Below are 26,108 nucleotides of genomic sequence, written 5' to 3' on the forward strand. Positions count from 1 at the left end.
GATAGAGAACTACTGCTATACAGAGCCCTACACAGTGGATTCTGAAGTCATGTCTTCCGTATTATTTCTTTTCACTTTTCTTTACATTCTAATTGACGGTTACACATATTTTTATGCTTGCATTAAAAAGAAACAAAAATAACTCCTTACAAATAATGCATTTTTTAAGTACCTCTAATTAGGTTTTTGGGGGTATATGTGATAAACTGATAAACAAAATATGTAGATGTAAATTACAAATTAGATACATTTTTGATCAATTAAAGAAATAGAAAACTGTAAAATTGAAAATACTATTAATTGTTTGTTATGCTTTTATGATATTAAAAATAAATAAATTTTAAGACTATTTGGTTGGGTCAAATCGAGCTGTGGTGAGAGGTGTGGGGGTCACTTGGACCCTTGCCCTCAGTGTTACTAAAACCTGGCTACGGCCCTGCTCATATAATAGTACATAATAAAGTTTTAAATGACTTATTTATTATGATTATTATTTTTAATAAAATATCATATTGTTTATTAAAAAAGAATAGATACAATATTTCAATTAGTGTGAGAGGGCGAGAAATATGTGTGTTATGAACGTTTAAACTTCTTTTTAATGAACCCTCTGCTCTTCACTCTGACCTCCATACCGTCTTTAAACGATGCTTATCGTGCGTGCATGTAAATTAACTTGTCAGACAGCCTCTCGTTTCTCGTCCACTGGTTTCCCCCCGATAAGCGGTGCGGTGCGTAAATCCTCTCCCCCTCTTTAGCACAGCCGTGTCCAGTCAGCCAGAGGATAGCAGTCGTGCTCCCAGTGGAAGATGGCGGTGGGGATGCTGTCTGGGGCTGGAGCAGAGTGCTGGATTTGCACAAAAGCGAAACCGGATGGATATAAAGGATAACAAAATGAACATATTCCTATCTATTCTCCTCGAGGTCTGGACTATTTAGGGGTTGTTTAACTAGGGTCTGCTGCCTTCTTTTCTGGCAGAAATCCGGGCTTCTTGTCGGGGATTCACAGACTATTGATAGCTCGTCGCATATACAGGGTGGGAGTGAAAAGTGGACGAAAATGTCGGATTCAAAGGTAAAAGTTGCAGTGAGAGTTCGGCCCATGAACCGCAGGGGTAAGTGTTATAACGATGATTTCTCTTTGCATACTCGCATGTCAGTCTCCTCGGATTCATGCCACATTATCATAAAGTTTGGATTTCTTCGCCATTGCTGCTTTCAGCTCGAATTATGAGCCTGGAGTCAGACTTGAGTTTCGTATGAAACACGGTTAAAGTAGCTAGGGTTTTACTTTTCACACCCCCGCATTCTGCTTTACTTTCCCCCAACAAACTTCTCTCCACAGAAATTGAACTGAATACAAAATGTGTCGTGGATATGGAGGACAACCAAACTGTTCTGCACCCACCACCCTCAAATACAAAAGGAGACAACAGGTAAACAAAGCTGAAATACTGCCAAATCTTTGTATTTACAAATGAATATAGGTATGATACATTATAGCAAACACTAAAGTGCAGTGAGCTTGTTGTAGATTAGGCATCTTTTGCATTACTGTGGTTAGTTTGAGTGCAATATAGGTCACATATGGGGGCTTGTAATTGAAAGAGCAGAAACATGCAAACTGCACTCTTACTGTTATAACCTTATCCCACCCTGGTTGTAATACAGTAACAGTAACACACAAGTTTAGCATATAACTATATATACAGTGAGCTCAAATGTCTAAAAATACATCAGAACATTAGACAGCACAAACATGATCCCAATACACAGTAATGAGGATAAACTTGCAAACTTGTATCTTGAATTTTGTATTTATTTACATAAATGCCAGTAAATAAAAGCAGTAGACAAACAGGAATGCTCTGCTGCTGCTGAGGACATGATGTCTGTCACCCACCTGCTTGAAACATGATATTATGTTATATAATTCACGTGAACTTTCCAATACCGATCACCCCAGCCAGCATAATAATATTACACTCATATATCTGATGTTGAGTTTCAAGGCCAGGGCAGGTGGTTGAGCATGTTTGGCACATGAAGACGCCGGTTAGACGGTTAGGAACAGATTAATGTCGAGCCTCAGGGTATCACTGGAGTCAGAACTAATTTCACTTATGTAGCGTTCAAAGAGGTGTTAGACCACACTGTATGTTTTTTAACTGGCAAGATGCTGCACACTTTTATCGGACGTTTTTATGGCGAAGAAGTGGGAAAAAAACTGCGACAAAAAGAAAAGCTAAGCATCCTTTAATGTATCACACTCTGCCTGCGCAGTGAATGTCAGCAAAAAAAGCTGCAGTTTCTGCTGGCTTGTGATCTGACATGCTTTCAGATTGTAATGAGGAGATCACACACAAAATGTAGGCTAATGATGACCCTTTGCTTGGGAAGTCTTTGAAATGTCATGCCTGATACAGTAGAAATGCACAGAGATGTATACATATTTCACCCATTGTAGTTAAAGTTGTTTTCTACAGTTTTGTGCTTGGTTTTGCTCTCATCTGCTGTTGGTGTTACACATGATTAAACAGCTGACCTATTTACCCACAGGCGCAAATTAATCTAATAGGATAGCTACTCAATTAGAAAAAAAAGACTATTTATTTGTTCTTTTGATTTATCACTGAAATAATGTCAGCATCTCTTCTGGCTACAGTAAAAAGTCCACAGTGTGATTGCTAAAATGAAGGCAAATACATGCCACAGTCAAGGCTTTTCTCATGGCCCACATCCAGTCTTGTTAAAGTGTAACACTTTTTCAGCATTAAATGGTAATGAGCTCGCTCCCCCACACATTAACCTGTATTTACGGCAATTATCAGAACAGAAATTGCCACACAATGGCGCCGTTCCAGGCATTTAAACAAATCACCCTCAAAGCTAATATATGTTGGAACGGGATACATAACAACAGAACACAAAGCTGTCATGGGTGAGAGGTCAGAGGAATGACAGTGAGTGGTACAGATATTGACAGTGACAACATCTGCAATATTTTTCAGTTAAGTGATTAGTGTGTGCCAGATCTTTCCACTGCTACCTGTCAGGGGAAGTTTCCATATCTGATTTAGTTGTCGTATAGGTTCTTAAATGTTTTCAACTGCTGCTGGATTAACTTTGATTTTAACTGGATTTTATCACTTGTAATTCATAAGGTAGTACATTCTGTAACTGTAAAGTGACTTCAGTTCAGTTTGGTTTTATTATGTCACATTTCTTTTCTGTAGTTTAGTCCAGGCATATAATTACTTGTTAACATTTCAATGCTAGTGCTGTGTGTGTGTGTGTGTTTTGGGTCTCTGTGTTTAGGCTGCCATGGTTTTCTTTAACCATATAATTTTCCTCTCTGCTTCTTATGGAGCCGCAGAAGGGGATACCCTGATCACGACAACTTTGCCTTGTTTCGAAGACACCTGTTCCTGTGTATCAGATTTAGTGGGTATAAGGATGCCGAATATGGCTACAGGGCCAGGATCATGGGAACTTTTTCTCTGTCATGGGAATGCTCGGGCACAGCCTCAAAGAGGAGACAGCATTAATAGATATTTTTATGATTACTTCTTTGGCTGTAGATAGATTTTGAAATATGGATTTAACAATGGAAAACAAATTACATAACGTTGTTTGTATTGTAGTGAAACTCTTCGCCCCGATAATTTTGCGCAATACCTAAAAATACTACATATGACCATCTGATGAGAAATTAAGTCTCTTGTGAGTTGAACCTGGAGCCACTTTCATGTTGGATAATCAGTTAGACATTTAAAACTTTTCAGATCGTGTCTGAATTTTAATCAGGTTTTGAATAGACCACACATGGCCATGAAAACATGCCAGTCACCTAAAGAATTTGAAGAAATATAAGGGATTTCCTTTGATGGCTAAGCCTCATTCTTTGCACCGCTGAGCATTAATGCAACACTCGTGACCCGCAGCCCCCTCTCCTATTTCCCTGAGAAATGAACAATAATCTCTGTAGTGGGCAAATGAAACATGGATTGTGACTCCAGGGCGACAGGTTAAGTTTCCCAAGTTTAATCTTTCATCTGCATGTTGAGTTGGCACGAATGGCAGTTTTGAAATGGGAATCTGGGAGAGTAGTTTTGTTTTCACGCGCCACTCTGCTCTCCTTTGGGGTTTAGACACAATGAATGTGGGGGTGGAGAGGCAGAGAAATACCTGAGGCTGCTGTCTGCAAAGGGATTGAGTGGTGGAGCATCATGACAAGAAAATACCCTCCGACTCACACAATGGGGCCATATTACATCTATCGTGCCTCAGCATGTCCGTCAACGTGCAACAATTAAATACAGGGCCATCGAGTTTGTCAAGTCCTCTTTATGTAAATCCCCCTTTTTCTGCACATTTCAGTCTAAATACACAGAGTTGTGTTCAAAGCCAAAAGCTAACCACAACTATCTTTTTAGAGAGGCGGTTGGGAGTCTGGATTATGTCAGAAAAAGGTATTTTATTTTCCTTTCATTGTAGCTAACTAAAACATGATCACTGGAAGTATGTCTTCATCTGATAATGTCCGTAACCAAGCTTGTAATTTCCGCTCTAATTTCTTCCTTATCACTAATGGTTACAAGAGCTCAATTGGGTTTATCTCAACTTGACTGAGTTGTCTTGAATACTTGGCTATCGTGTGGAGATGAGCTTCAGTAAAAAAGTCATAGACTACGATGGCGCTTCTTGTACTGTGCTTGCTCAACTTTTTGAATTATCTTGTACAAATATATTTTGAAGTATGTTCAAATACAGCTGTGTGGTTAGGTTCTCCAGGTCTTTTTTCTCACAAACTTAAAGGTAAAATGCTGCTGTTTAAAAGAAATTGTTTAACATTTTGGGAAATTTGCTCATTTGCTTCATTAGATGAGAAGGTTGATACCCCTCTCATTGTAGAGAGGGGTATCAATCTTCTCATGTTAAGGCCTCTTTACAGTCGCCGTTCCCGATCTGTTGCACGCCAATGTGACGTCAAAATGACCAGAGGTCGCGCACCACTCTATTTTTTTCAGCAGTGCGCGACAAAGCGGAAACAGGAAGCATGGACGAGTTCGAGGGTAACCGGATGCCAGGACTCTCAGAGTGACTGCAAGTCTCTCTTGTACAGTAAACTTACTGGGTTAAGATGAGTTCTTTTATGGTGAATGAAAGGCTTGATCCGACGAAGTAGGTCATCCAATCGTTGTGCACACATGAAGTATTCAAAGTGCTTCTCTTCTTCTCTTCGCCATTGTTTACCTTTTTCTTCTTCTTGTAGTCCGTAGAAATAGCAAAGTCGGTAGCCTTTCCTCAATTGCGCCACCTCTGTTCAGGAGAAGACTGCAACTAGTGTCGCGACCACCACGCGTGGGTACTAGTAATTACGGCGCTCCCGTGACGTCACACTGGCGCACGACAGGTCGGGAATGGCGAGTATATCGGACGTATTACTCTCCGCCAGGAAGTAAATAAATGTTGAACTATTTCATTTAAATTTGATTGCATTCTCTTTGACAGTCTTTCCCTGATGACCCCCACAGACCAACCCAACGTGGTCAACGTGTGTTTTGTTAAGGCCTTTACAGATAGCATCTAATGATGTCTGTCTGTTTGCTAATCCTTATGATACATAGAAGTCATATCTGTTAAATAAAGGTGTTGAGTAGACATGACAGTCTCCCATGTTGTCAAAGTTTTGGAGGTTGGTCACATTTTCTCTCAAGTCACATTATGTCCAAGTGCCATCATGCTTTCCAAAACAAGCCTTTTACTGAAAGACAGTGCTGCGTTGTCTAATGACTGCTCTCAGGAATGTTGCCTTTGTCTTTCCATTTTGCTCCCTATGTGCCGATAATCAACCTTTCCATTCAGTAAGATGTTGTTCTCAGAGTTAGTTTGCCTAAAATACGCACTCAGCCTTAACTTTTCTCTGTAAGGCTTAATTCATGCGTGCCTGGAGGAGAAAGTGTTGTGTGTCGCTGATAAAACGATTGTATTCCCTTGAGGACTGTTCCCTGTTTGTTTAGAGGGTGGGACATTGTTTACATCTTGATCCGGAATTGAGAAAAGGTGGCGCCCTCCCTCTTTGTCAAGCCTGTGTCTCATTAATTTCAGATGTGGCTGTTCATTCTGAGGGCAGCCTGTGAAAATACACTCATGGACATTTCTTCCATAACGATTCTGGTTTTCCTTCTTGCATAATTCTCTCAGATTATGCCTTTTTGAAGTTTTGAAGCCAGCTTGTTGTGTTTACATGAATTTAATGTCATGGTGGGATTTATTTTGGACTTTCTCTGTGTCTCAATCGGGAGAAGTAGAGCCAGGCAACATTAACAAAAGCTTAAAAAACAAGGTTTTAACTCATCTCTGTCTGGAAAGAAATACTCATCAGAAATGCTCATTAGATTAATTATGTTTAAGCACATAATTCATGTAAACATCGATTTGGCACATTTGTCTTTGCATTTAATGACTTTTGTCATATGTTTTGAGTTCTGAGCAGCCCCCAGCACATGCAGTCAGATAAGTGACATCTAGCACGCAGAGGAGGTGTGTCCTGGTAGTAAATGTGTCACTTTATTTCCCCTGGGATGAAAGCCTTACCATATTGAACAAATTGATGAACTTCACTTCTTTCTGGCTTGTTTGTTGCCTTTAAAACTAACCAGATTTAAGGCTTTAGAGCAGATGTGGTCAGTATCTCTCTCTGTGTTTAAGCATACACACAGCCTGCTGCTGACCCAGCTTGTCACAGTGGTGTCAGAAATGCCGGAGGGGATTAAATTAGACCCTGCCTGCATCATATGTTGTGTTGTTAACATTTGTTATGGAAACTTCGAAAGGCCCAGACAGAAGTCAGTCTGAGCATCATGTGCTCTGCTGATGGCAGTGCTGTAGCTGTTTTTTAGATCCTGGCTTTCATATTGGAACTTTGACTCATGAGGATGGTAGGTTGTCTCGACTCCATGTTTACCACTGTTGCTTAGTGACAGCAGTTGCCAAGTTACAGAAACATTCCAGAGTTATGTTGATGACCTAATGAGTGATATCCCCCACCACCCCGAATATTTTCATAGGAAGCTAATTTTAGCCTTTAGTACAATAACCCATGGACACATTTGTTTGAAAAACTAGCCAAGACCAGTGGTGAAATGTAACAAAGTACGTTTACTCAAGTACTGTACAAGTACAATTAGGTACTTGTACTTAACATGGGTATTTCCATTTTATTCTACTAGTACCTTATACTTCTACTCCACTACAGACCAGAGGGAAATGTTGTACTGTTTACTTCACTACATTTATATAACATGTGTAGTTACTTTTAGAATATAAGACATTGTTAAAGATTAAATCAGGGGTGACCCCTTACAGTACAAAAAAGCTGTGTCTAGTTCATTGTCACATTTCAGGTTTTAGCTGCTCCTCTGAAGAGACTTTTCCTCTTTAAACTTCTCACATGGTTTCATTTAAATACTTGTTCAATTTATCAATTATTTCTAATAGTCATTTCACAACCCCTCAGATTTATCTTTTGAGTTTTTGCAGGGGCACCACTAGACTAAACTACCAAACTGTATATAAAGTAGTTCTAGCTACTACAGTAAAATGATGCTTCATTATTAATATGTAATTCGTCATGACAAGTCCCATTTTCTGCAAAACACTTTTATTTTAAATGCAGGACTTTTACGTGATATTTGTAATGAAATATCTTTACATTGTGGTATTGAAACTTTTACTTCAGTAAAGGATCTGAGTACTTCTTCCTCCACTGGCCAAGACATTGCATACTTAGAGTAGATATGGTACGTAAAAAAGCTGAAGAAGCTCCAGAAATTGTTTGTATATCAGAAGTCACAGTTAGCTGTCTCAGTAGCTTGTATCAATCCAAGCCACACCTGTTTCTGTCATCAGCAAGCCAACTTCCTTTAGTTCTGTTTTTTGAATACTTGTGAATGTACTGTATGTAAACCTCTGACTTCAACCACTTGTCATCTTTTGGATTTTGGATTACTAATGCTAATAAAAGTGACAGCCTGCTCTGCTCATCTTACATTAAGCCAAATGCTTCCTTGGAATTGTCTTGAGTGTGATTGGTCAGACAAGAGACCCACCCTCCCTTACTCCAACTTTGAGCTTGGTATTTTACTGCTCTCTCCTGTCTGTCTGTGCAGCAGGGTGACCTCTGCTTTGTGTGGGTGGGGGCCGGCGTGTTCAGTTCTAAACATACTGGAGGACCATCTGAAATATTAGCTTCTCGCCTGTGAGAGCACAGTGTGCTGCAACCCAACACTTTTACACGCACACACACACACACACACACACACACACACACACACACACACACACACATGCAGGCGTGCACACGTACACACACATAGCTCTAAACGTTGTGTTTGGCTTTGAAGCTTGTTGAATTGTAATTATCTGAAGTGTGTCGCCAGCCAAACAGTGGAAAGATTCATATGTTCTGTCAAAGGGAGGTGAAAGGGAGACACAGTTTCAGCAACAGATCAGAAAGAGGAATTTGAATCTTTGGGGGGTGTAAGTGCGAAGTATTATGCTTGTGAGTGTGTGTGTGGGCAGGGCAGATGAACGTTGTGAATGTCATTTTAATGGGGGGTGCACCTCAACTATGTGATTTACATATTCCATTTGAGCAGCAGGATTATATCATCAGAAACTCTTGCAAAGCCTGCTAAATCACACTGATGAATCCGACAAAGTATCCTTCATGCATTGGAAAATCGGGAGCTACAACATTGCGTTTATAGAGTTGGATTTATTTCTTTTCGATATGATTTAAAAACTATTTTTCTGTGCTGTCAATCCCTAAATTTCAGAAGATAACATCACATACATCACTTCTGGTGAGATTAAATTAAATGATACATTAAAAATGTGAAATATCTATTAGTCTGATACCTCTGTAGGGTTGGGCATGCAATGTAATTTAATTTTTTTAAGGGTAGATAGATGCTTCTGTAGGTGGATGACATAGTAGATTAATCTGTTGTGTTGCCTACTGGGGTAGAAGACTGCAGTTTTCGGTGGCATAATAACCCAGTGGCCTTAATCCTTCACCATGACCACGAGGGTGGTGGTGTGGATTCCAGTGCAGCTCACCCACTCTTCATACCTTCCTTTTGGGCACCAGCATACATGGTTCTGAGATGCAAAAGATGCCATGTTTTCAACATTCATGTGTGATCTAAATTAATTATATCAACAATGTATTAAAAAACAATCACAGTCGGATTCTGAGGAGGTATTTCTTTCTAAAAGTGATAAGAAATAAGAATTTAATAAAGAAGAAACATAAATGTGCTCTCTGTCTGCCACGACAGAATCAGTGAGGGGGAGAATCATAGTAGTGTGAGAGGCCAATGTCCACCCTCGGCCAAGTTGAAATCATTCATGGGTGCCTTGGCATCAGGTAGCTGGAGGCGTGGGAGCCTGAGCATGCCCTTGATGACACACACATTAAGGCAAGCAGAACCTGCCCCCCATAGACTTCAGCCATGCCCTGCTGGGTCTGCAGTGTCCGCCTGCATCTGCCTCTGAGGGAGGGGGGCGAGTATCTGATGCTATCTGGCACTTCTGTGCCATACATGTGTGTCACACACTTGGTCAACCACAACACAGCCTTTAATAAGCCCCCGAGCCATGACTTGGCATGCATGCTGATTATTAAATAAATGGCCCGCATTTAATTTTTTATGCCCGTGCTTTGAATCCTTTGGAGCTGCACTGTACAGCATTTGTGACTGAGCTGCCACCGGTAGCATTTCTTGTATATTGCATTGCAACTATTTTCTTAATCAATTCATTGTTTCAGTCATTTGTCTTTGGTTCCAGCATTGAGGATTTATGTCTTTGTCATATAGGCTATAACAATAACTGAATATCTTTGGGGTTTAGAGAGCTGCTTGGACAAAAAGCACTTTGAATACATCACCTTTGACTCTGGGAAATTGCTGTCAGTTTTTTTAACTCTTTTGTGACATTTTATAGAAAACAACTATTATTTGAAAAATCAATTCACAGATTAATCGATAATGAAAATAATTGTTATTTGCGGAGCTGAACAATTACATGCAACACCCACTGTATTGAATGTAATAGAAAATGCAACAAAATTGTTTGGTTCTGTTCTACCAATTGAGCATGTTTTACAGTCTCAATTAATATATTTTGACCATAATACCTTGGAAAATACAAGATTCTTTGCAGTAACTAGTAATGATAAATGTTATTACATCAGCGTAAAACAATAAAGGATTTAAATAACCAAATGTAGAGGACATAGCTTTTTACAAGCATAGTACAAAACTGCTAAGAAGGTCGCAGATTTCTGTGGCGATTAAAGAGATTATGTCCAAAGCAGAGTGGGAGAACTGGAGCCTAATGTAACTTATTAAAGGGGGAGGTCTTAACGTTGTGATAGATGGAGGAGGTAGGGGAATACACTATTCCATGAATTACGGATGCACCGAATCCAGATTTTTGGGGTTTGACTGCGCAATACCGAATCCACTGGTTAAGATTCTGCCGAACCCGAAACCGAACCGAATCCTACTCCCATCCTCAGTCCATTAACACAGTAAACACATTAATGAAGTAAACAATGTCCACAGCCTCTAAAATAGTTAAATGTGTAACCGAGGGTTTCTTATATCGTCTAGACTCAGGTTTGGCTTTAAAACAAAGACACAGGCTTCCAATGCCGGAACCAAGACGGCACTGCATGTCTCACTTTATTCCACCCCAACACAGTCAACCGTCAGAAAATACAACACTTTATTTACTTCCATTTTTTCCCATCACAATAAAAGCTCTATGTTTACTGTAACTTCCTTTTAACCTTCAACTGAGAGATTACACAATAAAATACCGTACAAATGTAACCACTTAATGTTGAATTCACACGCTCTTTTCACATCGTAGGAAAGCACATTGCTATCGCCAGATGAGTGACAATTTTGTTTGGCAAATTTTCGCTAACCAGTGTATGATGAAGGCATGTTGGGTGGGTGAAATTAGAAAACTAACGTTAGCTAACAAGCAGCAGTTGCTCCGCTCCCACTGTAGGGAGACTCAGAGAGAACGGCTGATGGCCCGGGAGAGACTGTCTGGTTAACACAAGTTTTTAGCTGTGACTGTCCTTCCTTTGCCGTACCTGGGGTTGCTGCGTTTTGGTTGCTGTCTGTAGTTTCCTTCATGCGCGGCTCGTATTCTTTCAGATGTTTCATGCGCAGGTGTTTTGGCAGCAGCGATGTAGTGTGTTGTTTGGGGTCCTTGCCACCCAGGTCGGCATTGCGGGTTGGGCATGTGGCTTGGCTTGGGTAGCTTTCTTTTGGCTGGGGGTGCTGCCAGGCGGCGCTTTTTCTGCCCGCGAGTTCCATTTTCACTTTCTCACAGCCAACTGCATTGAACAGTCCACCTACATTACGTCGACCAGTGTAGCGCGCGCAGTGCAAGCGCAGGGTTCGGTGGAAAAAAATTCTAAGGTTTGGCCGAAACCGAACCCCGTCAAAAAGCCCAATATTCGGCCGAATCATGCATGCATCCCTACCATGAATACAAGAATGAAATTAAGTCCATTTTTGGAATGAGACTTTCTGAGGAAATTGTAGCTCTATGAAATTCTAAATAAAGCCAGTCCGAAACAGTTTCCCCCATTGTTTTGTTCATCATACCCGGCATACCATATACAGTACATAGGCCTACAGTATAAGGCACAATGAGCAACAGCCACCAAACCACTGCAGCAGCTCTTCAGTAGAGTTAGTTTCTTCTGCTAAAGAGTCTAGACTGCACGCATTCCATAACTGCATGTCTTTTGTCTCCACATTTGGTGTGTGTGTGTGTGTGTGTGTGTGTGTGTGTGTGTGTGTGTGTCTTTCCGGTCTTGTATCTGTTGTCCTTTTGTTCTCCATAGGAATAAATCTGTTCTCTGTATTTGTCCATTTATCATTCTTCGCAGGGCTGTGGCTGCTGTCCATCTATTTGTTGTCATAACTCTCCCACGTTTTTCTTTCATCTTTGACATCTCCACTTTGTAGCAACACTGACATTTGAAGATTTTTTTTTTTACCTTTCAAGTTAGCATGCATTAGGTCAGTGGTCCTTGATCACACTTACTTGTCTGCCTATAGGAAGTCTAAGATGTGTGCTCCTTGCTGTCTGATGCTGATACATATCTCAAAGCTCATCACGGACATCCCCGCTCTGCTCTGCCCCACCAGAGGACGGGGCCCTGCTGCGGTCTTTGTCTGCTGTGATTGAGACCCAGTCACAGTGGTTGTCAGTGGCCCAGATTCAGATTAAGGCTATGAACCCAAACAAGGCCCTTTTCCTTTTATTCCTCTACACACTCTCTCTCTTTCTGTCCCTCATCATAATGAGCTTGAGCCTGGGTATAGTTATTAATGACCTGGGTATAGTCCTCAAAGGAAATCTGTTCATAATTCGTACCTTTAATTTTGTATAATTTAATACTTAAGATGAAAATTAAAGTGCAGAAGAGTATTCTTTTTTTATTTTTTCGTGCAGCTCTCCAGGCATGCTATTGTAGGTGACTCAGCTCAGTTTGTGTGAGACACTTTGGTGCAGTGTTTCAGTCTTGCCCTGTATTAGTTACTGTGTGAAGGTGATGCCCACCTCTGTCTCTGTGCCAGGAGAAGCCTGCAGGAGGGATCTGCTGACTGTTGAAGGACAGGACTGTAGCAGATGTAGAAGCACTAGGGTGGTGTATAGGTTGCAATGCATCATACTGCAACATGCATGTGCAGAACATAATAATTTCCTTGCCATGATGGATGTAACATTTGTTTGGACTTGAATGTTATAGTTCTGCTTTGGGGAATTCCCTCTCCAGTTAAGATAATAATCCTACATAACTTAGTGCCATATATATTACCCTTTTGTCCTTAGTTCCGGCAGCGGCTTATGCTGAGAGTGGCTTCCCCAACCTGGCCTCTCTGTTAAGTCCACAGGCATAAGAGCTATTTACTCAACAGAGTCAGTGGGACATTGAATCCTAAATCTCTTCCCTTCCTCACGCTCCACTGGCCCAATTATGAACCCAATCACAGCAGCACCTACCACCAGGAAATGCCACTGTGTGCAAGTGAATGAATGAGTGAATAAATGAGGGAAGGAGTGAATGAAGAAGTCACACCAGGAATTTGAGAAATGTAGAAAGTTAGAAAGGAGTCTGAGGTTTCATTAAAAAAGTTGTTTTGGTTTCAATGCACATATTTCAGTTCAGAAAAGCTGTTTGTGTCGACACAGACACTGGGAAGTTTCCTACTGTGAGAAGTGCAGCTGCATCTTACTGAGTGTGAACATGTTCTGACTGTTAAATTGTGTATCAATGCTAACCATTTCTTTCTCTCTCTGTCTTTTTTCTGCTTCACCTGCCATGGATTTCTTCTGTTTATGATGGATTGCCCGTCTCATTCAACAGGAAACAATCCAAGGTATGTAAGTTCAATCTGTTTCTGTTGCTGATGCGCAGTGTCAGCAGAAATAGTCATCTGTAGGGACTTCTCACTGACTGTCCTGTTATCACACATAGTGAAATCATCCAGAAGCAGGATTCTGCACAGGCAACACCATTCCCCTGAGGGGATGAGAAGCATCCTGCACAGGTCGATCTACTGTCGTGCCGTTGTTTCTAGGGACATGATTGAGAGTGTTTTAGTAGTTTGGTTGGTCAGCAGGAGCCGGATAGATGTCCGTGTGAATGTGTCAGCGCTCTAAGATCTCGTGAACACCCACAAAGGCTCTACAATGAGAAAGGGATGAGCGCGGACACTGGGGCAGTGTGTGTGCGCATTCAAAGCTGCATTGTTGGAGTGCACCCCCACCTCCCCCCTTGACAACATGCTGGTGACTAGCTCAGAGATGTTTCACACACCAGGGACGGGCTTTGTGCTCAGTGCACTCGGCCGCTGACGGGATCGGGGGAGCGTTAATGCGGGCCACAGGCGTGCGTGGTCTCTGGGGGCCTGTGAACCTGAGTTACCCTGTAATACCCTTCAGCTAGATGAGCACGTGGCTGGCTGCTAAGTTATAGTGGCACTCAAATTAGTCTCCCTGCATTCTAAAGGGTAAAAGGAGGTTGCAATCCAATCACGTTTGACCAGTTTTCATCCAAGAAATGACAAAAAGGGCATTGTGCTTCTCAGCTTCATCATTATTTGCACTGCTGATTAATAGTAATTGTCCAATCATGAACAATTTGTTGCGCAGTCACACCCTCAGGCTGGACAGAGACAGACCAGAGGAGATTGAAGCCCTAGTTACCAAACCAGCTCTAATTGAGAATGATGGCACTTTTGTTCCTCTGAATGGCATCCACTTACTTGTCTGAAGTCACAAGAGGAGGTCTTTCTTTCAAAGCATTCAGTGATCTCAGTGCTTCCCATGCTGACTGTGCTACCAGTGGTTCCCTGGCCAATAGCCCTTATTATGATTAGAAGGGAGTTTGATTATTTGGGGTATTTGTATAGGGGAAAGTGCTTTGGCAGAGCAGCAGCAGTGCGCTGAAAGCCAGGAGTAGTAATGTGCAGCAGTGTTGTGCTTGCACTGCAGGATGACAGTGCAGGAGCAATTGTTGAACATGGAAGAAATGTTAGCAAACAAGTGGCTGAGCTACGGTGAGTTGCAGAAAAACAACATGAAGGAAAATAACACAAAATAAGCCACAAGATCAGAATTAAGTGCAATTATAAAATCATCAATAAACCTTCTAATGCAGTCATGTAAAATATTTCATCCAAGAAACAATCTAAATGGCACCTTAAAACAACCCAAGAGCGGCCTCAAACCATAAATCAGGAAAGAGAAAGCACATAGTTTCTGCAGCAATAAATCACAGAGAGACACCACAGACACGTAATTTTAGATTTAATTGCAGAAGGTAGGGAGGGAGCAGCATACATAAAAGCTCTATTACCTAGTTCAATGTGGACTTTGGGAAGTTATATATCTCCTATCAACATGGCCAGAGTGTTTTGAACAAGCACATATGAAATATAAATGAGAGATTTCTATACTAATTAATTGAAACTGCTCAAAGGAGAAGTTTAAGATGGTTGTGGATCTGCAGCGTATACAGTAACAGGAGCTGTTCTGTCTGTCAGGAGGTGAATGACAGACAGAGAGCATCCTCTCTGTGTGTTATCCATCCATGGCTCATGCAGGTGCCTGGGGGACACAAAGAGTCTCTGCTGCTGAAGCCTGTGTTGTAACTTGTGAGACCCAGCGCTGAGGGCTAAGAGCCAGTCTGCACCACCGGGAGCAGCTACGGCCCCGTTTCCTTGGAGACGAGGGTCACCGGGTGCTGGAATTTCTTCTGGGGAGCGCTGACCCTGATTTATGAATTCATTTAACTCCAGCCACTATGACAAAACTCGGCGTAGCTAACAGTGGATTTGTGCAGACAGTCATGGCGCGGTCTTAACGAGCATTACCTCGAACAATACTCAGTTAGACTTCATCTTACTCACTCAGACAAGCTTAGTCCTGCTGATTTACTGCAGGGTGGCATGGTACGGCACAATAAGCCTGTTTTTTTTAGTACCACAAAAGAAGTAAGACCACTACTAAGATCAGGTTGTGTTGTACTGTACATGCTTGGACAAGTGTGAGAAGAAGTGTGTGTTTACACTCCCTGTGCTTACTCTGCAGGTGTTCGCTTTTGACCACTGTTTCTGGTCCATGGATGAGTCCAACGTTCCCAAATATGCTGGTGAGTCATACTGTAAATGCTGAAACTGATCCTTTACTCATCACCAAAGAACTCAAATCACGTGTCCATGTAAAGACATGCTGAGCTTTGTGCAGCAATAGAGCAGGGAAACTCCCTACTTGATGGAAAACTGTTTTTGCATCATGCAAAGCAAAGCACAGTGAGGGCAGACACGGTCATTTGTGTTTTGAGAGAACACATTAAAATATCCAATTGAGTTAGTCGTCTTTGTCTCAAAACAATAAAACCACCATGTTTATTTTTCTCCAATATATACTAAAATATTGGACACTTGTATATTGATCATGTACAATAACTAAACCATTGTGCTTATGTTATCATCTACCATTCATTACTCTAATGAGTGCTCCACAGAAAATGTTACAGCTACATTTTTTGTAACATCTATAAAAAAGAGGTTATTACTGCCAGTCCAGGGCAGATTTACATAATCATTGTACATATTTTCCTTGTCATATCGCTCTCATTTTGTGATGGAAATGTAATGATTACATCTGCTTTGTGCTGAACCGACAAGGCAATCTGTTCAGTGAAGGGCTGCCTCAAGGGCCCGGGCCCTGGCTTTATTTAGCTTGTTAAACAGCTGTCCCATTCATCGCACGCACGACACTGAGCAACACAAGAGATTTATCTACACAACCCAGCATTTTCCACGCGACCAGACAGGAATCTGTCATCTTTCATTAATTCTTATTCTTCCATGTTTATTGGCCCTTGTTGATACATTTCTCCGTGTTAATGTTACTGCACCAATTTAAGGATGCAAACTAGACGACTAGTATTACTTCTATATCTGAATGGTTATCTAATCTCCATGGTGATTCTTTGTCTAAAAGGTCAAGAGGTGGTGTTCAAGTGCCTTGGAGAGGGAATACTTGAAAATGCATTCCAGGGATATAATGCCTGCATATTTGCCTATGGACAAACAGGTAACTAAACATCCAGAGGAAATTTACATTGAGTCACTTTTTGTTGCTAAATCCCTTACATCATGCAGTCTTTGAAGCATTTATAAATAATTAATTGCCTCTATTATACTTAGGTATACTGGCAAGTCAAGTTGTCTCCAGATGTGTCCGTAGAAAGTTTAAAGAACAGGAAGACTTGTTTTTGTAATCACACTGGTGAATCACTTAACTCGTATCCTTTCTTCACCCTGGATCAAATTAGCTCCTTTATCCCACTTCCTCTCTTAGAGGGAAACACTTGGTAGAGAGACACAACTACTGAAAAGTTTGGAGAGATGAGCACACATATTTTTTAGTGGCCCTCCGATCACCTGATGTATGAGAAAAAAAAATAGAAAAAATGAGTCATGACGGGAATTAGAAAAGCACAGAGCATTTAGTTTGCTGTTTCTTAGCAGTCTTGGTCTAATCAAGGGATGGGAAAGTTGGTCGGTCGGTCGGTCGGTTGGTTTGGTCGCCATTTTGGTCCAGACTGAAATATATCATATTTTCTCCTAATGACTTTGATTATCATCTGAGTTATTATACTTTAGCGCCAACATGAGGCTGATGTTTGTGCTTCTGAGTGAATGTCTCAACAACTATTGCCATTCAATTTTGTACAGACACTGGAAAGACGCTTTACATGAAGGTGGAACAAGTAACACACAAACAAAACAAGTTCAAATTCATGGTCCCCAGAAGACAAAATACAATAATACTTTGGTTATCCTTTAACATTTAATCATCAGGTCAACATTTTTAATTGTCCAATATTTTGCTTGATGATCAAAACTAATGAAATCCCCACCAGCCTCAGATGAACTTTGTGTTTAGGGCTAAACTACGATGGTGACCATGATAAACATTATACCTGCTACACCATGTTAGTACCGTCATTGTTAGTTTGTTAGCATGCTGATGTTAGCATTCGGCTACAACTAAAGTACATGCATGGCTGTAGGCTTGTTACAACATGTAGAGAATTTGTTATCTCATGATCATGATATATGACGTGATGTAGCTAAATCGTTTCTGAAATCAAACAGTAAGTGTGCTCAGAGTAGGGACTCATTAAGTTTCACTGTTATTGAAGCACTGCACTGTGTGGACCACTATCTGTAGGGGATACAATCATGTGTGACTCTGCAATGTCCATCCAGGTTCAGGCAAGTCCTTTTCCATGATGGGGAATGGGGATCAGCCGGGTTTAATCCCTCGACTCTGCTGCTCGCTGTTTGAGAGGGTCCACAGAGAGGAGAACGAGGGCCATACTTTTAAGGTGGAGGTCTCCTACATGGAGATCTACAATGAGAAGGTCCGTGACCTGCTCGATCCCAAAGGGTGAGTGTGGACGTCTTCTTCAGAGTAAGCACATGTAACCTGCATAGCCTCCCTGATTTTAATGAGCTAATTCATTGTTAATGCTTTTGACCTGGGGTGACAGCTGATTACACAAACTGTGATGACATTTTCTCATAGCTTTGATTCACTCCAACTCCAGCACGAGCTGTGACCTCTCCCTCATCTCCCACTTTGTGTTAGTTTAGCATCTCAGTTTATAGCTCTGTTGTGTCTAGTAGCCTGTATGGGGGACGGCAACAGAATGACGTGAGTAGGAAGCTCAACCCAGTCATTTCCTGCAGAACGGCGGCCAGCATCGTCTTCTGACACTGCTGCATTCTTTGCCTCCGTGGTCTGATGTGGGTTGGCAGACAGACTGTAGGGGAGAGCAAACAGTGAAAGAGTGTGTTTCAGGGACATCTGTTAGTGAAGCTGGGAGCAGGAGAGCGGTCAGAGCAGCCTGGGAGCCGAGCCCAAGAGAAGGGACTACAGTGGAGTGCACTGTGTGGTGCAGATGTCAGAAGATGCAGCCAGAGCCATTTTGATGGCAACTTCCTCTCACTTATATAACAAGCCTCACACTCTCTTGGTCTATCAGCCTCTGTGATATTTAAGGAGTAAACATTGGCTGTGGTATAGACACGTCAAGTTTAAATAGGATCTCTGTCACACTATGAGTTGGCTGTGGTCTTTCTTGTGGTTGCATCCTCTTGTTTGCTGCAGTGGGTGGTAGATTACTAGAGTGGAGGCAGGGAAGCTGGTTTCTGCCAACATCAGTCGTTCTGTAGCCATGAAGAGGGATTCAGTGACTCACTGACTTACTGATCTATAGGATTTCTCCTCAACACCTGGCGGGCAGGCAGGTGAAGATGAGCATCAGTTTACCCACCTGCCCCCATCTTGTGAAACACCTACCTACCCTTAGTTTAAGTTTATGACACGGCACATTTTATTAGGATCGGGAAAGTCTAATCAGGATTTTCTAACAAAATAATGTTTATTCTTCATGTCAACAAATACGCTATTTACTCCTGTTTAGTAACACTGTCTCAGCTGATTGAGAAAATTATTTTGCCTTTTTTAATGAATCATTTGTGAATGTTTGGAAGGCTGGGGAAGTGAGAGAGTATTTAGAGATGGAGAAATTAAAGAAATTCAGAAACTTTTACGTGTTAACATTTGTATTGCAGTTGTAGTGCCCGTTGATTAACAGTTAATTATTTCAATATTGCCGTAACATGCGAGCCATTCCGTTTCCACAAATAGTAATTAATAACAAATGCAACTTTATAAAATGAGAAATTCTGCCAGAGATATTTATGCTATTGAAGTTCTTTTGAATTGCAATTGTTGCCAATAGGAGGCTGTCTTATTTCCCAAAAATGAATTTAAATTACTGTTCCAAGAGAAGGGTAAATGAGTCATATGAGCTTCTCGAAACCCACCCTGAAGCATTATGTTTTCATTCTAATCAAAGACTCAAGTACAGAGGAGATGCTTCTAGCTTCTCAAAGAGATAGTTTATTGAACTGCCATAAGTGCTAAGAGGTTTTACATGACAAGGACTGCACTTTTTCTTCTTTCTTTTTGCATGTATGTCCCAAATTGAAATGCTAATTATTCCTCCCTTTTTCTTCTCTTTCTCTTACTCATTGTGTTGCTTTCATTATTTTTGAAGGAGCCGACATTCCCTGAAAGTTCGGGAACACAAAGTCTTGGGTCCATACGTGGATGGTCTGTCTCAGCTGGCTGTGACCAACTTTGAGGTGTGTCTTTCACCTTTCTGTCATCACACTGCGACCAGAGGCGAAGCTAAATCCAACACTATCACTGACCACAGGCCTCATATTTCACATACTGTCCACATAGACATGATGTATGGCATCCAGCAGATGTGCCTTTATATCACATCCCCAGTTGTCAAGCCGCTGATTTACATTTGGAATAACCATTATGTTTCATATCCTCCCAATTGCAGAAACTGTAATGACACATATTCCTGATGTGGTATGTAGTCATGGGATTTCTTGTAGTTTAAATGCCAAGCCTTGGCAGGGTCTTCCTTAATTAAGTTTAAACATCTCCACCCTGTTCCTCCGTGCTATGCTCTGCCTGATATTAGTGCAGTGGTTTCCCACAGCCTTAGCCCACTGCCTGCTGTGACCCAGCTAAATCAATCAATCAATTTCCTGTTATCTTAATGGTCCATGTACAAGTTTTACCTAAATCCAGAGAAATGTGTTTAAATTTCCTGCAACGTATTTTCTTTTCTGACCTCACTTCTATATCTTTTTAGGACATTGAGGTGTTAATGTCAGAGGGGAACAAATCTCGCACAGTTGCAGCCACCAACATGAATGAGGAAAGCAGCCGATCACACGGTGTCTTCAGTATCATTGTCACACAAACGCTTTATGATCTACAGTCTGGGGTCAGTCTTGCTGTTCAGCCACTTTCACGCTAAATTGTTCCTTGAATTTACTGAAACTAGTTTGTGTTTATCCTACTTATCTTATCATGGGTCTGACTGACCTTTTGTTCATGTTGTGATGATAAACAGAATTCAGGGGAGAAAGTGAGCAAGATGAGTCTGGTTGACCTGGCAGGAAGTGAGCGAGTGTCCAAGACTGGAGCTGCTGGAGAGAGACTCAAAGAGGGCAGCAATATTAACAAGTGGGTATATTTTTTGTATGAAAGACATACAAATGTTTGAAGTCCGATTAAACATTTGACTGGTTAAAGCTGATTGTGTGTGTGTGTGGCCAGGTTAGCTCAGTTGGTAGAGTGGGTGCACATATGTAGAAGTTTACTCCTCAACGCAGCAGTTGTGGGTTCAACTCCAACCTGTGGCCCTTTGCTGCATGTCATTCCCCCTCTCTCTTCCCTTTCATGTCTTCATCTGTCCTGTGAAAATAAATGCCCCAAAAAATAATCTGAAAAGAAAAGCTGATTGTGTGTGTGTGTGTGTGTGTGTGTGTATGTAGGTCTCTCACCACGTTGGGCTGTGTGATTTCGGCTCTGGCTGATCAGTCTGCAGGAAAGGGGAAGGCCAAGTTTGTGCCATACAGAGACTCAGTGCTCACCTGGCTACTAAAGGTTTGACCCACAATTTACCCATATTTATAACTGTCTTGGTTGTTGTAATGATATGCAGTGTTGGGAGTAACGCGTTACAAAAGTAACGCAATTACAGTAATGTATTCCTTTTTGCTGTAACGCAGTAATATAACGCATTACTAATTAAATTTCGGTAATATTATACTCGTTACAGTCTCAGTAACGCAAGTTACAACGCATTTTAACGCAACATTTAGTGGTGCATTGGTTTTTTTAAGAGTTCACCAACACTTAACACATTTCTTCACAGGAAAAAAAAAAAGCCGTATTATTTTCCTGTCGCTGTATTCGATGGTTGAGATGACTGCAGAGACAGATACATTTGTGAGATGGATATTATTTTCAGGAGTTATTACGCTGCGTTGAAGTGAGCTGTCCTGTTTCTGTTCCCGTGGTCAGAACCAGAGACGGTACGGACAGCATGTATGTCCCAACAGGTGACGGTACGTCAGCGGCTGACAGATATAAACATGTCGGGAATTAATGTTGAGGCTTGCTACACGTAAATATCATTGCATTTTATCAGCGGTGATAAGTAACTATGCCTGTAGTGGAATGGCTTTGAATGACGACCAAAAGCGCTTGTCTTTTACTGTGACCATTTACTGTTCAATATGTTGCAGTTTTACAAACAAGAAAGTGAACAACTTGAGCCTGACGGACATGTTGCATCTCAGTAAGCTAGCAAGAGTAGGCTATACAACAGACAACTTCCGTGTAGCTTACTTCAAAATAAAAGCACTTCCTGTGACGGTTCGCAGTAATTACTGTTAAATAAGGTTGTGTAGGCTACCTTTTCACAAATCAGCTGTAAATGAAGTACTGTAAATAATGTAAATAGTGAGTTTTAATCACACTATAATTGAACATTTCATTTAGAGTGTTTTAAACTAAACAACATGAATTTCTTATTCAAGTGCTATAAACAAACATTTTACAACAATGCCGTACGTTTAATTGAGTATTTTCATTTTCTCCTACTTGCCTATTATACATTTTACCTATCTATTTTTTATAGCTTTAGTTACTTTTCATATTTATATTAATTATACAAAATATGAATAATCTATGAAGTATTAAAGTGGATAAAGAGGAGACTTTATTGATCCGGTGGTGAAATTCACAAGCTAGCTGCCAAATCAAACTTCCCCTGTTATTTTGGTGAAAGTAACTCAAAAGTAATGCAAAAGTAGTGTAACGCATTACAATTCAGAGACAGTAATATTGTTATATAACTAATTACTCTCAAATGACAGTAACTAGTAATCTATAATGTATTACATTTTGGAAGTAACTTGCCCAACACTGATGATATGTGGTTGTTCTAGGTGTGCTGAAATGTGACTTAAGGTGACCAAAAACTGGCACTGCACTACATGCACTGCGCCATGCATCTAGACCAAAAAGGAAAGATTTAGCAGCTATATTTTCTTGCAACATGTTTTCTTGTCTTCAGGACAACCTTGGCGGCAACAGCAAGACAGCCATGATAGCCACAGTGAGTCCAGCGGCTGACAACTACGAGGAGACTCTGTCCACGCTACGCTATGCCGACAGAGCCAAGAGAATCGTCAACCATGCAGTGGTGAACGAAGACCCCAACGCACGGATCATCAGAGAGCTCAGGGAAGAGGTGGAGAAGCTCAAAGTTCAACTCTCTCAGGCCGAGGTGAGAGGAGGGATTTGGTGGACCCAAGACGCTCCGAAATTAAATAAATGAATTCATGTCAGACTTGTCATTAACCATACAATGATACAGATTGTACTGATACTGATTTTTTCTCCTCCCATTGTTCCCATCAGTCATTGAAGGCTCCTGAGCTGAAGGAGAAACTGCACGAGTCTGAGAAACTCATTCAGGAGATGACTGTCACCTGGGAGGAGAAACTACGAAAGACAGAGGAGATCGCCACTGTATGTACAACAGTCATAAACAGACTCCAAAATCTCAATAAGCACATTTATACGTACAGTTAAACTGTCATTATCTTTGTTTACAGGAACGTCAGAAGCAGCTGGAGAGCATGGGCATCTCTCTGGAAACATCAGGGATTAAAGTGGGTGAAGACAAGTGTTTCCTTGTCAATCTGAATGCTGATCCTGCCCTAAATGAGCTACTGGTCTACTACCTGAAGGTAATAGGAGTTTTTACAATGTGATAATGCATTATTCGCATGATATCTAGCTGAGATACTACACAGTACTCACAACCATCGTCACTCTGCTGCCTTAAGTACGTCAGGATTTTACTTATTTGTCCCAGGTGACCACACTGGAAAAATAACATAAACAGTTAAAAGCATTCATGAGGACTTTTCCAGTGTCTGTATTTAATTTATGTGGTTTTATTAACTTCTGAACTTACATCTGTTCCCCTTTAGTTTCAACTTAAGGAGCTCTAAAAGAAGATAAATATACAACCCAAAGAAGCAGACCCATTTTGTTTTAATGGCACCACTAAATAAAATGGAAATGTTGTAGATTTGTAGACAATTGTATGGGTGAAGGCCATGAATGGATGAAAGATCTGTGTGACATGTTGTCAAGTTGTTCATGGCAAATGCTGTATTTTTTTGTGTATAGTGGCTAGAATAGTCACAAATCCAAAACCTCTTCGTAATGGCTAAAGTTTGTACGAAAGCCAGAAAGTTCTCTTATTAACTATCTAATTTTAGGGATAAGTTGCTACCAAATGCCTTTTAGTCACTTCCTCATTCACTGAGGCCTTGAAACACAGCACATGTGTTGCAGTGATTCAGATGGCACCGTGAGGGCAGAGAAGAGTCCAGTAAGAGACATTGCAATGCACTGAAGTGGAACCAACCAGTTAGTTGGACCTGTAAGAGCACAGGCATGTGAGAAAGCAGCCTGTGCGGCGCACAGAACAACAGGCCTTTGTCTGGGTCCTGCAGGCCAGCCTGGCATATCAGTGTGGAATGACTATGGTAATGTGAAATGGGTTAGTTCGCCGCAGGGTAGGACATCCTCTCGAAGCTGGGATGTTTGTTTAACAACGCCCACTCTGCAATGAGAGAGACACATGCTTTTTTCACTTAGGTCTGATTTTGCTTCAGTTTTATTCTTGAATTTGAAATGTTATGTTTTGCGAATGACAAAACTCTTGTGCAAATTGGTTCAGCAAACAACATTTTGTAGGCTATGACCTAAAAGTTGGAACAATATGTTAGGTGTAATTATTTTTATCTGTCATTATAGTTTCTATAATCTGTCCTCCACTTGTGTGTAGGAGCACACGCGTGTTGGCGCAGACACGTCCCAGGACATCCAACTCTTTGGCATCGGTATCCAGCCGGAGCACTGCGTCCTGGAGCTCTGCCCAGACAGTGATGTCACCTTGATGCCCATAGGGAATGCCAGGTGAACTACAATACAACTACCTCCAATATACTATCTATCTATCTATCTATCTATCTCTGTTGTCTCTCTCTTCATGGATGACTGGACCTGAGTGTTTCACATGACCTCACTGTACAGGAATCTATGCTCTGAGCTTCTCGCTTTGATATCAGAGCCATGTCTCCCTCTCACTACAAAAGGATTGTTCCTTCTCAATTAGTTTTCCCTGTTTGAATATGAAGATGATAATGCCGTCTGACATCTTCATTATCAGAGTTTGAGTAATTTCTCTGTTTTCTGCAGGACCTGTGTGAACGGAACAATGATTGATTCCTTGGTGCACCTGTGGCATGGAGATCGTATCTTATGGGGCAACAATCACTTCTTCAGGTATAAGACGTGCTGTAGTGTGGCCACATTCAAATGTGTGAAGAGTCATGAAATTAAATGTCACTGATTGGAAGTCCTGTTCCTCTGCAGGATTAATCTGCCTAAACGAAAGCGGCGGGACCGTTTAAAGGAGCTGGAGAGAGCTTCTCCCAGAGAGAGCTTCATCGAGGCAGATGTGGAGACCGCCAGCGAGGCCTCTTCTGAGCAGGACTACAGCTATGAGTTTGCCCAGATGGAGGTCATAATGAAGACTCTGGGGAACAATGGTATGATTAGGTCAATCTGCCTTCTGCAATCTATATGATCCCCAGGCCACAGCTGTATACAGTATGTATTCAACTTAGGTTTCTGAAGTTTCAGCTTGTTCTAGCTAATTTGACCTAATAATATATTGTAGAAATGCCACTACTGTAAAGCAATACTCCTTATATTGAATATAAAAAGCACAATTCTAGCGTTAATTACAACAATCCGCTGACTATTTCCTCAGCGGATTGTTGCTACAAATTTAAATGTTTGTGATCAGATTTAACCTGGGTGGAGCTGAGGTGGGACGAACAATCAGTTAGGGCTCAAAGTCCATTAGCATCCACAGTATTTCCTCTATGTTGATTTGACCGTGGCAACCCCCCACTGCAACATTTCTGCCCCCCCACGGTAACATAAATAGGGCTGCATTCTTATATAGCGCGGACACACGAGTAACTAGCCAGTTGAGATTGTGTGTGTATGTCCTTGAGAACTGTAAGTTGTATAACTTATGTTGTCAGTTAATTTAAGCCTGGTCTTGCAAATTTAAATTAAGTTAACTGGTGATTTTCGTTGTTTGTGTTCTTCACCTGTGAGAATAGAGGTGGATAAATATATTGGTTTGTGTTGCAGCGAAGTGTCAGTTCCGTTTCATGGGGGGGGGGGAATATAGTAATACTAGTAAAGTATTACTATATTCATTATAGATTATAGTTTGTTTTTGATTATATATTTTTTAGACAATTAGTCTTAAGCAAATCACAATTTCCTAGAGCTCAAGTTGACATCTTCAAATTGCTTGTTTTGTGTGATGATTTACTTTATTTAATTATACAAAACAGAGAAAAGAAGGTATTTGTGCTTGATAAAAGACTAAAATGATGAATTGAAATGAATCATCAAAATAGTCTTTTTCGGTCAAT

The 26,108-nt window shown here is 41.1% G+C and overlaps 1 protein-coding gene across 6 annotated transcripts in view; it reads left to right on the plus strand.

The window, feature by feature from the left end:
• The first annotated feature begins 751 nt into the window (after positions 1-751).
• Positions 752-26,108, plus strand: part of kif13a (kinesin family member 13A) — a 39,447-nt gene continuing 14,090 nt past the window's right edge. For 5 of the 6 annotated variants that reach the window (XM_031299045.2, XM_036006157.1, XM_036006160.1 and 2 more), the window contains exons 1-16: positions 753-1,115; positions 1,346-1,436; positions 13,472-13,484; positions 15,700-15,760; positions 16,618-16,710; positions 17,892-18,072; positions 19,751-19,838; positions 20,369-20,503; positions 20,633-20,745; positions 21,057-21,168; positions 22,646-22,858; positions 22,993-23,103; positions 23,190-23,324; positions 24,437-24,567; positions 24,850-24,936; positions 25,027-25,202. In XM_031299045.2, coding sequence (XP_031154905.2) covers positions 1,061-1,115; positions 1,346-1,436; positions 13,472-13,484; positions 15,700-15,760; positions 16,618-16,710; positions 17,892-18,072; positions 19,751-19,838; positions 20,369-20,503; positions 20,633-20,745; positions 21,057-21,168; positions 22,646-22,858; positions 22,993-23,103; positions 23,190-23,324; positions 24,437-24,567; positions 24,850-24,936; positions 25,027-25,202 — 1,795 coding nt within the window. In that variant the 5' untranslated portion in view covers positions 753-1,060. Of the gene's footprint in view, positions 1,116-1,345; positions 1,437-13,471; positions 13,485-15,699; positions 15,761-16,617; positions 16,711-17,891; positions 18,073-19,750; positions 19,839-20,368; positions 20,504-20,632; positions 20,746-21,056; positions 21,169-22,645; positions 22,859-22,992; positions 23,104-23,189; positions 23,325-24,436; positions 24,568-24,849; positions 24,937-25,026; positions 25,203-26,108 lie in introns of all 6 variants that reach the window. The other variant, XM_036006158.1, reaches the window with a different exon arrangement.

The sequence above is a fragment of the Sander lucioperca genome, chromosome 10 (assembly GCF_008315115.2).
Source record: "Sander lucioperca isolate FBNREF2018 chromosome 10, SLUC_FBN_1.2, whole genome shotgun sequence".
Lineage (NCBI taxonomy): Eukaryota > Metazoa > Chordata > Actinopteri > Perciformes > Percidae > Sander > Sander lucioperca.